The sequence below is a fragment of the Echinops telfairi genome, unplaced genomic scaffold, assembly GCF_000313985.2.
Source record: "Echinops telfairi isolate 266 unplaced genomic scaffold, ASM31398v2 ScPeMD7_1;HRSCAF=3_0, whole genome shotgun sequence".
Taxonomy (NCBI): Eukaryota; Metazoa; Chordata; class Mammalia; order Afrosoricida; family Tenrecidae; genus Echinops; species Echinops telfairi.
Genome location: NW_022103896.1, coordinates 41875928 through 41888685, shown reverse-complemented (window position 1 = coordinate 41888685; position 12758 = coordinate 41875928). Strand labels below are relative to the sequence as shown.

The following is a 12758-nucleotide window of genomic DNA, read 5'->3' as shown; positions in this document are numbered from 1 at the left end:
GCACACATTCTTTGCGCTGCCTCTATCCTCAAGTCAGTTACACTGCAATCGCATTTTATAAATGTACGCACGACTTGATTTTCCTGAGCCATGGATAAATCAGGCCCTTTCTTGTTTCATCCTCAGATAAATGTTGAATAATGTGCTCTAAGAGTTCAACCAGGAGCAGGCTGGATCTTCCTTTAACGAAGCCAATCTGACTGCCCTGCACTAGTAAGAGGGGATAATCTGTTAGTGGAAATTCCTCTCAGGAGTAGCTGTGGTGATGCGGGAGTATTTGGGCAGATGGTCCCCACCCTCTCACACACACACACTTTTTTTTGGATTGGGTACAATGTACTTTATTGATGGTATGTGACAAGGTTGTGTTCTCTCAGTACCTCTCCTTCCTTCAGGGGCTCTGAAGGGCAACTTGAGAAGATGGGATATTCTCAGTTCTTTGGGGGCAAAGACACCCGAGCAGCTGAGGGCCTCTCTCTTCCTCTAGCCCTACTGCTGGGGCTGATGGTCCAGGGGAGCTCCTACTGCTTGGAGGCCACGTGGACCATAAGGTCCACCACCAAATTCATTGTCATACCAGAGAATGAGCTTGACAAAGTGATCGTTGAGGGCAATGGCAGCCCCAGCATCAAAAGTGGAAGAGTGGGTATCACTGTTGAAGTCTGTAGTAGTTACATAATCTAGTGCCAATTTGAAAGGATTACGAGTGAAGGGGTGGAGTCTTGCCTGCCAATCAAGATATAACCAATGAGGCATCTGTATGGGCAGGGCCTTCTCCTGAGAATTCTGGGAACTCCTGTTTTTCCTCCTTGGAGGCGGGAGACACGTCTCTCTGCTCACTCCCTGTGAGACATTTCAGAGAAGTCACATGGACCTACCCTGATGCACCCCTGAGAGCCAAAAGAACCACATGGAGACCCCTGCCAGCACTGAGAGCCTTACAATGCCACTGTATCCACAATACTTCCCATCCACTGGCCTGTGATCTTTCTGCATTTGGCATCATTGCATGTGTTTCATGAGTCTGAAGAGGACTTTATAGATTGGTATCAGACATATGGGCTAATATTGGACTTACAGACTTGATCTGGACTGGGCTGGGATATTTTCTCAATGTTCAATTGCTCTTGTATATAAAGTTCTTTTTTTTTTTAAGCTCATTTTTATACACATATGAGTGTCAATGGATTTGTTTCTCTAGTCTACCTAGACTGACACAAAGTCACAGGAGAAAACCTGGTCCTCAATGTAGCCCAGGATGCCCTTTAGGGGACCATCGGATGCCATCTTCACCACCTTCTTTATACCATCGTACTTGGCAGCTTTCTCCAGACAGCAGGAGAGATCCACGACAGACACATTGGGGGTGTGGACATGGAAGGTCATATGAGTGAGTTTCCCCTTCAGCTTCAGGATAACCTGCTCACATCCTTGGCAACACCAATAGATGCAAGGATGATGTTTGGGGCAGCCCCATGGCTGTCAAGACAGAGCTTCCCAGAGGGGCCATCCACGGTCTTCTGGGTGGCAGTGATGGTGTGGACTGTGGTCATGAGTCCCTCCATGATGCCAAAGTTGTCGTGGATGATTTTAGCTAAGAAGGCCAAGCAGTTGGCGATGCAGGAGGCATTACTGACATCTTGGAGGGAGTTGTCATATGTCTTGTGGTTCAGGCCCATCACGAACATGAGGGCATCGTCAAAAGAGGCAGAGATGATCACCTTTTGGCATCGCCCTTCAAGTGAGCTCTAGCCTGCTCCATGGTGGTAAAGACTATGACATGCTCAGCACTAGCCTCACCACACTTGATCTTACTCCTGGAAGATGGAGATGGATTTCCCATTGATGATAATCTTCCCGTTTTTAGCCTTGGCGGTGCCACTCAACTTGCCATGGTTGGAAACGTACTGGAACATATAGACCGTGTAGTTCAGGTTGATGAAGGGGTCATTGACGGCAGCAATGTCCACTTTGCCAGAATCGAAAGCAGCTTAGTGACCAGGCGGCGCTGTTTACCGCTACCTTTATCGTGTCTCCTGGATGCGGCTGGGGTGACATGGGAACGGGAAGATTTGGCTGCCTGTTGCAGGAGGAGGAGCGCAGAGCCAGATGCTTCATTTTTTATGAAAGACGTCTACATCCGATAGCTATCAATACCCAACAGCTTAACTAATCAAAGCTTGAGGATAGGAAAAAAATATCAATTCAAGAGGAGCTCAGATGGTTGCTAGGTTGTCTCTGAACATGCGATGTAAGTCAGGAGGCCTAGTATTTTTCTGCCCAGCAGTAGTCTGAATTGCTGGGGAAGAATACATTTCTTCAACCCTCCTTCCTTTCATCTGTGCTAGACAATAAATAACAATGAGGCCTTCAGTAACTGCCCACTAGAAGACAAGCCTTGGCTTCTGATAAGGAGGAAACAACACAGATTTCTTGAGAAGAGCCTTCCTACCTGTGAACACCTTCTAAATTTTAGGAGGATGCTTGGTAAAGAAAGAGCATCTAGGAGTTGCTGGCAGGGGGTGGGTGTGGGGCTGGGAGGGGGGCAGAAGGGCAGTCTGCTGAGTTTATGGAGACTTTTCAAGGGGAGATTTTGCCTTTTGAAGTAGTTAAACTGGAAGAGAAATTCCAGAGAACGGTGATGGAATATTGTGCTAGGTAGAACCTTGAAGGATTGTATTTATCTCTCCTTTCAGCCTTTCACTTAAAATCTAGACTGTGTCCAATTTTAGAAATCCTCTAAGGAAGGAAATTTCCCACAACCTTTCCCCTCTTAGCCATGTTCTAACTTTAACAAAAGCCTTCCATCAGAAAATTCCTGCTTGCTTCTATGACCCGAATGCTCACTGCTGTAGCCCCAGCCTGTTTTCTTTTGCTTGATCTCATGCGGTTCATCTCCTGCAAAGAGAAACCTGCCAGAGCCCAAGCCCAGTATTAGGTCACTCCTTGGCCCTTTCTCTCAGGCTGAATTATGAGAATGACTTCCACGCCCCTCCACCCTCCTTTTTGTAGGTCATATTCTTCAAACACTTAATGATTTTTGTTGTTGGAAATTTGATTGGGGATTTCCTGTGTCTGGAAATGCATTAGTCCTTGAACTTTGTAATGCCCCATCCCTCTACCTCTTTAAATACACCAGATGAAGCGAGATCGGGAGAATGAAGCGGCTACAAAGGAAAGAACACAGGCGAAAGCAAAGAAATGAAAAACGCAGTGTCGTTATCCTTGTGTGTAGCACTCTTCTTGTTGATGATTGGGCAGCAGACTGTGGTTGGGTTGACACAGCGATCGAGTCAATGTACACAGTTTCAGGGGCAGCATGTTACGCAAGTCTGATCAGTTGTGAGTTTACTTGTGCTTTCGTGTCTGAATAGTACTCACTGGTCCGAGGTTTACTCGTGTTTGCACTCCCCTTACATTAGTTCATGCCATTGTTAGCCTGAAAGCAGTATATGGTTTATAGGAACTGACTGCACAGGATCGTTTGGGCTTGAAATCACCGGTCAGTATTAAGAGCTGGGCATGCCAAGAAGATAAGCATGGCCCAACAATGGCTCTTTCTTAGTCTATCTAATGCTTTCCATTCCCTTGGCCCTTTCTTAGTATATCTGAGACCGCTACAACTTTTAGTTACCATAAATATTTGAGACCAGTGAGCCATTATCACAATATTCTTTAACCTGTTGCTAGATACAATTCTTTCAAGTTTTTACCTTTCTATTTAATCTCTAGTTGGTCTTTAAGGAGGCATATTTATTGGCATATTTGGATATCCAGGTTATATTATTTTTGTAAGTGAATTTTTCTTTGCTTTGGAATCTGACCTGTGAAGTTGGGCCACTTACACAATTATTTGAGCCCCACACCTTTCAAAGGGAGGTCTTTGATGCCTCTTGTCATTGTGCAACATAGCCCAAGAGCAAACTCCTTGATTTTAACCCCCATCCACAGTCTAAAGAGGGAAGAGAACGGGCATGCACGTGTTTTCACCTTTATCAGAAAGAGAACACCACCAAGCGCCTCAGACGCCAGCTCTGTGCCTCTCCTCCAATACAAGTACCCAGATTTTCAGTTTTCCAATCCTTTGCTTTCTGTCATGGTTTTGCCACTGTTGTATGAATGGCTGAAGATAATGTTATTCAGTTCAACCTAAGTGTGATTTTAATATGATGAATCATTAGTCTTTGATGCATTATGTAATTATCTTCTTGTATACTTTTTGTTCGCTTTTGTTTTGGAAGTGGTTTTGCTGTCCGCCTAGAAAGTTACCCCCAGCGTGTTGCTGTTGTAATAAACGACTGCTTGTCCTTGCTCGTATGACACAAGTCTTCGTTCGTTGAAGGCAGTGTAGGGTATGTGGAAGGACAGTTCCTTGTGACACAGTTAACTGCTCTTTTTCCCTCTTACTTGTCTATTCTGACTCCAGGAGCTGATAAATAAGAGTGCCCTGTCTGTTCCCAGTCTGCCTTCTTGGTTTCTTGTGCTGGTACTAGTATTATTATTATTATTATTTTACTCATTTGTACTGGGTGTCGCATTTGGAGGAGGTGCTAGTGGAAAAGACTGCCCTCTACCCAGTAGATGATTGGGTTCCATTTCTCATTGGTCTGGGACATGTTATTGCCTGAAGGGCTCTACATCTAGCAACAGAGGCAAGGAAGGGATGGTGCCTTTTTCTGGATTTCATAACATGGTTTGTTTTCATGAAACTGGAGTTTACTATAGGCTTGAGTAATTTGTTCCTGTTTTATTTGCTTAAATCAGACTCAGTTCTACTATCAGCAATATGTATTTCAGCCTGACCCTGATATAGGGTGGCTTTTCAGTAGGGGCGAGTTTGTGTGCTTTGCTAGGCTATGAAAAGACCAGACTTCCCGGTCTGATAGAAACTGGTGGAACCCTGAGTTTATGGCTCTTAGGCATCCTTCAATTGAAGGTTGAAGAAACTGAACTTCCTCTGGGGATCAACTTTCAAATGCAGACAGGCTTATAAAGTGAAAAACACCATCACCGAGGAGCCTGTTTCTCAGTATAATCAACCAAAAGAGACAGACCCAAAGGGCAGCATTTTCCCAAAAGCTAACTTCAAAAGGCAGAAAAGAGGAAAGCCTAGAAACAGGAACTCAGGGAGGAACAATACTGCTACTTTACGGGAACTAAAAACAATGTATGTAAATTGTTGAATGGAAAACTAATTTATCCTGTCTACCTTCACCTAAACTATAACAATTTTAAGTATTTTTCATAATAAAGAATGGAACCATTTTGAATGAGATCTTTACTTCCATTTCCAGTTAATAATAATAAAGCTATTAAATTAGAAGCAGCCTTTTGTCATTACCTAATTTTTAAGTCAATAGATATTAAATTAGAACTGCTTTCTCATTGTGACTCTCAACATTTAAATCTTCCCACAGTGCTGTAGCCATGACCATACCCTCTGGGATATGATTTAACTTCTAATCCTTCAAAACCATTTCTTCATCCATTCTGGTTTGGAAAAGTGGGACAGTTAACAAACCATAAATGAATATGATCATTAAAAAATAACAAAAACCCTCACTCATTCTTAACGAGGTCTTAAGTATAAAACAGTATCTGCCTTTAATTAATTTTTCATGTTATCTGATTGAGTTAAATTTTAAAAATTCAACACTTTTAATCTACTGGACCTTGAACTTCATCAGGCAATTCCTGCAGAAGTTGGTGAGAATGTTGACTAATTGGGCTATTGGTCCCATATGGGATGACACCACCTTCTGAATCAGTTCCCTGCGATTGCAACATGTTTTGTTCTCTTCCTTATTTTCCTTTTTTTTGTAGAAACCATCCATTTGGGTCTATCACATGGACAGTCGTCGGGCTTGTTTGTGAAGAGAGTGAAGTCACATGGTCAGGGAGATCCTGCAGCTGCTCACAGAGGCAGGCCATGAGGGCCATCACCCTGAGACTCTGAAATGCCGCTTTCCTAGTCGCGAGGCCATTTTACTGTAGTCCCCAGGGAGACTGACTCAGCCTTATTTTGCTTCCTACATGTTGAGCATAGATAGACATCATTTTGTTGAACTTTTGCTGTTAAATCAGCTTTTTCTTGAGGTACAATAGTTTTCAGACAGTCCCCAGATTATGAACATACTCTGTTCCCAAGTCAACTCAAATTTGTTCATGAGTTGGAAGCAGTAGGTATTGTTTGTATCTAACTTCAATCAGTCGAATGTTTGCCTCAGTGTGTGTGCTATGTATTTTATGTCAATGCATAAAGAGCATCTTTCAAATAACAATATAGTAATCATGACAATGTTTTGATGTGCATAGTAAAGTGGTGTATTATTATAAACCTTTGAACACACCTCACATGGTAAACAATCGTGGGGAAAAATGCAGGACCAGACCAGGCTGCGTTCATTCTGTTGTACACAGGCTTGCTGTGAGTCGGAGGAGACGCATCAGCACCTGACAGCAGCAGGCTTTATAGCGATTATACAGATGGTTGTAAAGCAGATGTTCATAACCTGGGGATTGCCTGAAAAATACTCAGAGAAAATACTCAAAGACTAAGGCATAAGAAGGCAACCAGTTGTAAGCAGAGCACACCTGTGCCATCAGCGCCCAGCCAGGAAATGGCCAGTACCTCAGAAACGATGCTCTCCCTCTCCTGCCCCTGAGCCGCCTTACCAAGGTTCAACGATATCCTTGTTGGCTTGCTTTTATACTTTATATAAATAGAATCATGGAAGACAGATTATTTTGTCCCTGATGTATTTCACTCTTCATTGTATCTAGGAGATTCACCCAGATTTTATATTTATTTGGGTGTGTTCAGTCTTACAACTAAGTAGTGCAGTGGTCCACTGATGGCTACAACACAATTTATTCTTTCTACTGTTGCCAGATAGGATGGTGGTTTCCCTGTTTGTTTCTTGAAGGGGTGAGGAAATGTTATGAATAGTATGTAGTGAATACTCTAGCACATAGCTTTGTGGAAGTGCACACTCACGTGTACACATGCATGGGCGTGCTCACACAAACATTTACTTTGAATGTGGAATTAAATGATAGTGCAGTTTTCCCATAAACTTTCTGAAGCTCCATGATATACCTAGAAGTAGAATTGCTAGGGAACGGAGCATGCATATACTCAGATGTAGCAGACACCGTCAGTTTTCCCTGGAAGTTGATGTGCTAGGACAGCACTATTTAAGAATTCCAGTTGCTCCATCTCCTCGCTGATATCTGGCACTCTCTGCCTTTTTCATTTTAGCTGTATTGCTAACTATGTTACAATGTGGGTTGATTTACATTTCCCTGATAATAATGAAGCTGAGCATCTTTTCAGGTGGCTGTTAATACGTGTGTCTTTTTGTGTGAAGTATTTGTTCAAATCCATTGCCCATTTTTCTATGAGTTGGCTGATTTTTTTCTTACTGTCTCATAGGTTTTCTTGTAATTCGAATAGGGGTCCTTTGTGCAAATATGGATTGTGATATTTTCTCCCCCTCTGCAAGTTGCCTTTTTAATTTCTTAGTGGGGTTTTTTTGATGAACAGATCATTTAAGTTCTTAAAAATTCAAACTTTCTACTGTTTTGTAGTTTGTGCTTTTTGTGTCCTGGTTAGGAATTGTTTCCCAACTGCACGTTGGCAAGGCTGTTCGTCTAGGGTGTCCTATACCATGGTTATTTAGATCTCTAGTGCATCTGAGTTGATATTTATATTGTCTGACATAGAGATCACAGACTTCCTACTCAACCACCCAGATAGACACCTTATCAACGTAGTATAATATATTTTATATTTTTCTGAAGATAATCACTACTTCTTGGGAAAAAATTTATGGATATTTGAATTTTGTAATAGAATCTCTAGCTTTGTTTAGCATGTGTGTAAATTGAAATCACTCTTAAAATTCTTTCGGTTCTATCACTTAGCCCCTAGTTTGTAAATGAAGCATGTTTACTTACTCAGCACTGGAGTAATTTGTAATGCACAAACCAGTCATGAAAAAATATAGTCATTTCGCATTTTAATTACATTCAACATGTGTTTACTAAAATGTAAGACAATTCAGAGTATTACTGAAGTTTTTCACTCCATTTTTATATCATTTTGGTTTTAAGCCCTATAATAAGGTTGTCAAATATCTGTCGGTAATAAGCTATTTTTATGTAGAACTCCCAGATGGCAGTGAGTTAGGTTAGGCTAGGAGCATTAAGAAAGAGAGGTACAAAATGAAGACTCTTCTTACTAGTAGGACGGCCTTAGACCCTTATCTTATATCTTTCGACTTTTCCTATTCACAAGGACAAATATCTTCTAAGGCAGAAAAGCAGAAAAGAAAACAAAAGTTTCATTTCTGTATTTGGAAGGCCTATGAATGCTCCCTCATTGATGCCATTCCTGCTTAGCTTTATTTATGTTTTCCTCTTGTCCTTGTTTGTTCTAGGTTGTACTCGTCAGTGGACATCTGGACAGCTGGGATGTCGGGCAAGGTGCCATGGATGATGGTGGTGGAGCCTTTATATCCTGGGAAGCACTCTCGCTTATTAAAGATCTTGGTAAATATTTGGAACACATTAGCCAATGTGTAAGGGCAGCTCATAGTCAAGACTTACCTCCAACACACAACATGCTTAACTGTTTAGTTAGTGGGGTGCATTTGAAGAACTTCCTGAGGTCTTGTCAATTGAGTCCCAGAAAAGAGCTAACTTATCACCATAAAGAAAAACAGTTTTATTCATGTGTCCTCTAGATATCCAAAGTATCAAATATTATCATCAGCTACTGGGGGAAATGAACACGCAAACACACCCGAAGCAAATGCAGCTACACGACCAGAGATATGTAAGGAAACTAAGGCCAAGTGCACAGAAAAACCAGCAGTGCCTTTACTGATTTCCTTTGTTCATCTCTAAGGTCTTATGATGCTGTGAGGAGAACTTGGTGTCTTCCTGTGATAGAAGTTGAACAGAGCAACCCAGGACTGAAGGGGTGATTCTTTTCATCACAATAAGGAATTAGGCAAAAATTTGGGGGCATCCTACATAAACCTAGACAGGAGGAAGATGGACAAGTATAGAAAGGTCAAGTTAACAGTGGTAGGAGGAGACCTGGTAGTGCAATTGTTAAAAGCTCAGCTGCTAACCCAAAGGTCACAGGTTCTAACCTACCAGCTTTCACCAGGAGAGAGAGATGGTGGTCTGCTTTGGCAAGATCTCCAGGCTTGGAAACCCAATCAGGGAAGAGCGAGTCTGTTCCATTGGGTTGATCTGAGTCAGAATGGACTGTCACAGGGGGTATGCTTTTTGGCTGAATAGTGAGAATGGAGTCCCTAGATTGTGTGGTTGGTGACCATGTTTGGCTGTGGACTGAGAGGTTGGAGGTTGAAATCCATCTAGAAGTGGTTCAGGAGAAATGCCTGAGTATCTACTGCAGGAGCATCAGGCCCTGAAAACCCTACGGTGGAGCACAACTCTACTGCTCTGACACTTAACAGCATCATCGTGAACTGGGGTAGATGCATAGCAATAGCGATCTATTTTGAGTGTTCCTGGCTATTTGGAGTGATGGTAGTTTATTTTGCTGATCTCATTTAAAAATGAGAAAAACACTTCCTTTGAGCTGGTCAAGATGGTGTTTTTTGAGTGAGGTCAAAAATAATTAGTTTAATTCAACCAGAAAACTGTCTGGAGTGAGAGTTCCTTGTCTGAATCAGACCAGTGGTGGTTTTAAAACGCCTCATCAGCAGAATGTCTTATCTCTCAGCTGTGGTGTGACCTCAGTTTCAGACCAAGTAAAGTTTGAATCATTGTCTTTGGTGAATGCTTTCTATCTTTTCCTAATTACATATATGTTTAAATTATGCTTTTACTCTGTCAGTTCATGAGCTTGTCTGATCCTGTAAATCAGACTATCAGTTATCTTCATCTACTTAAAAGTCGACAAAACAAAGCAAACAAACTTACTGCCATCAAGGTAATTCTGACTCATGGAGACCCTATAGAATGGAGTAGAACTGCCCCTATGGATCCTAAGACGGTAACTCTTTATGGAAGTAGAAAGCCTCAACCTTCTCATCCCCAGTGGCTGGTGGTTTCCTACAACCTGTGGTTTGCAGCCCAATTGTCATCCTTAGGAAAATTTTTTAGGGTTACCATTTTGATTTATACTTTATTTGTGTTTTTATAAATACATGTAAGTGACACAGTGCATGTCGGCATCATTACCGCTGGCACTTGGGGCTGGGCACTCCTTTGTCGGACGGGGTTGTGGCATACACTGGAGGATGTTCGACTCCACACCTGTCCTTACACACACACCCCACTTCCCAAATTGTGCCACAAATCTCTACAGCTATTTCCAGAGGTCCCCTGAGGGAAAAACTTGTTCCAGTCTGAAGCCATTAAAACATTACCCATGAGAAATCCCTAGGCAACTTGCATTTAACTACAAAAGATTGAAAAAAGAAGAAGAAAAGGAAGAACAAAACTTCAATGAAAACCTAGCATTTTGTATACTTTTAACATCATTAAAGAGTCACTGAGCGCCTCTTACGTGGACGCACTTCATGCAAGCTTGACCTAGAAAGAGGTTTAAGCCGTGGCCTCTGTTCTTTACCAGGGTTTCTTCTGCTTTTTTCGCCCGCCATTCCTTTTCACCCAAGAAATTCATCACACAGACAGGTGCTGCCAGAACACCTGGGATTCATGACGTGTTTGATTTCGAATTAACGTTTGGTCACGTGCATTCAGAAACCCTTCACTGTCGCCAAAATTTTCCTGACTGCCAAGTTATGCAAACCCAAATGGAGTCTCGACCCATGTGTTCAGAAGCTTCACTTTAGACCCTTACAGTTGAGCTGCAGACGAGCACACACACATACACACACACACACACACACACACACACACACACACATTTATTCTATAGATGAAAAGTCCACGTCTGCTTCTGCATCAAGCTTGGTTATGGCTGATAGGGACTAAGTGTCCACCAATAAAACCCGAGAGCACATGGCTTCTGAGAAGGCCGGGGGCCCTCTGTGTGAGTGCCCCCCTCATTTCCTGCCCCTGGGGTACCTCTTTCCTCTCTCCTAACTTTCAGTCTGGAGTGAAGTGGATTCCAGAGTAAAGCAGTGTAATAGTCTGGGTACTTTGGAGAAACAAATCCACGGCGACTCACGTATAAGAGAGAGTTTTATGTAAAGAAAATGTGCATCACGAAAACATCCCAACCCAATGCTGCCCAAGCCCACAAGTCCAACATTAACCCATACCCAACACCAGTCCACAAAGACCTCCACCTCACAAAACAGAGGCAATTGTGCTGACTGCAGGAGGAAAGCTGAGTCAGTGAACGTGTAAGCATCTCAGCACTGGCAGGGGTCTCCACATGGCTGCTCCAGCACCGAGGGCTGCATCGGGATAGATCCATGCGGCTTCTCCTTGGGGATGTCTTGTAGGAAATCCATCTTGCAAGCTGAAGCAGGGAACTGCTAAGGCAGCTGCACCCGATGCAACCATCACAAAACAAGAGACCCGAGAACTAGAAAGGCGAGGCTTCACCACCCATTTATCCCTCCGCCTTTCAACCAGACCCACGTGATTATCGGCCAGGCTGGCACAATTAACTAACTCAAGCAGACATGTTCATTCTTTCCCCCTCCGTTTTTGGGCACAGATACTGATTTGTGAAGTGAACGTGATCTTCGTGTGTCAACCCAGCTAGCTGGACACACAGAGGTAGAGCATGAAAAGAATACGAGGGACATCTGAAGTGGATTGGGGGCCCTTTGGTGCCCAAGATTCTCTTCATGGCCACAAACCGATGTTTTCAAAAACAAAGCAGAAAGAAATTCAGTGCCATCAAGTTGATCCCAACTCATGGAAGCCCTAGAGGATGAGTAGAAATGCCCAGTAGGGTTTCCAAGGCTGGAATCTTTTCAGCAGCAGACTGCTCCATCTTTCTCCGGTCGAACAGCTGGTGAGTACAAGCAGCTGAGTTTTCAACACTGAGCCATTGATGCCCCGCCCACTTTTTGGAGCTCAGGCGGGTCCTGTGAAACCCTCTGGGCTTCATTTTCCTCATCTCTTTTCAACTGTGTGCCACCTAAGTATTTCATCTGCTCTCTCTCTCACTGCTATCCAGTCAATGCCAACACATAGCAAGTGACCCTATCAGGCAGGGTAGAACTACCCCTGTGATTTTCTGAGACTGGAACTCTTTACAGAAAACCCCATCATCTGCTCTGTCTAGATTGGAATAAATGTGTCCTGCACTGGACCTGAAATCTCTTATCTCTCATACTCAGCACAGCACCCTCCATCACTGTTACTTGAGTTGGATTTGATTACATGGGTCAAAGGTGAGCATCATGCAAAGATGACGGGTATTCACAAGTACATTGATTTCAGTTGTTTTTACATAGCTGATAATAGGTCTTCTTTAATTCAGGACTGAAATCTCCCATAGATTTCTGAAAACCTATGTAAATATATATTGAATAAAAATAAGAAAATAAAGAGTAATATCTTCTGGGTAAGTGTTAAGAGACATCTGGGGCTCTTTTTTAAAACATGGATTTCTAGAGCCAGACTACTCACTAACAAACCCATGGCAACTCTATGTAGGATTTCCAAGATTGTAAATCTTTATGGCGACAGGTAGCTTCATCATTCTGCTATGGAGGAGCTGGTGGTTTTGAACCTCAAACTTTGGGTTATTAAACCAATGCTCATCCAGCAGTGGAACCCAGACTAAACCA

At 42.7% G+C, this 12758-nt stretch overlaps 1 protein-coding gene across 1 annotated transcript in view; it reads left to right on the top strand.

Annotated features, from left to right (window-relative positions):
* Window positions 1-12758, top strand: part of CPQ (carboxypeptidase Q) — a 428656-nt gene that overhangs the window by 262874 nt on the left and 153024 nt on the right. The window contains exon 4 of the mRNA XM_004697707.2: window positions 8442-8553. Within this exon, the coding sequence (XP_004697764.1) occupies window positions 8442-8553 (112 nt within the window). The remainder of the gene's footprint in view (window positions 1-8441; window positions 8554-12758) is intronic.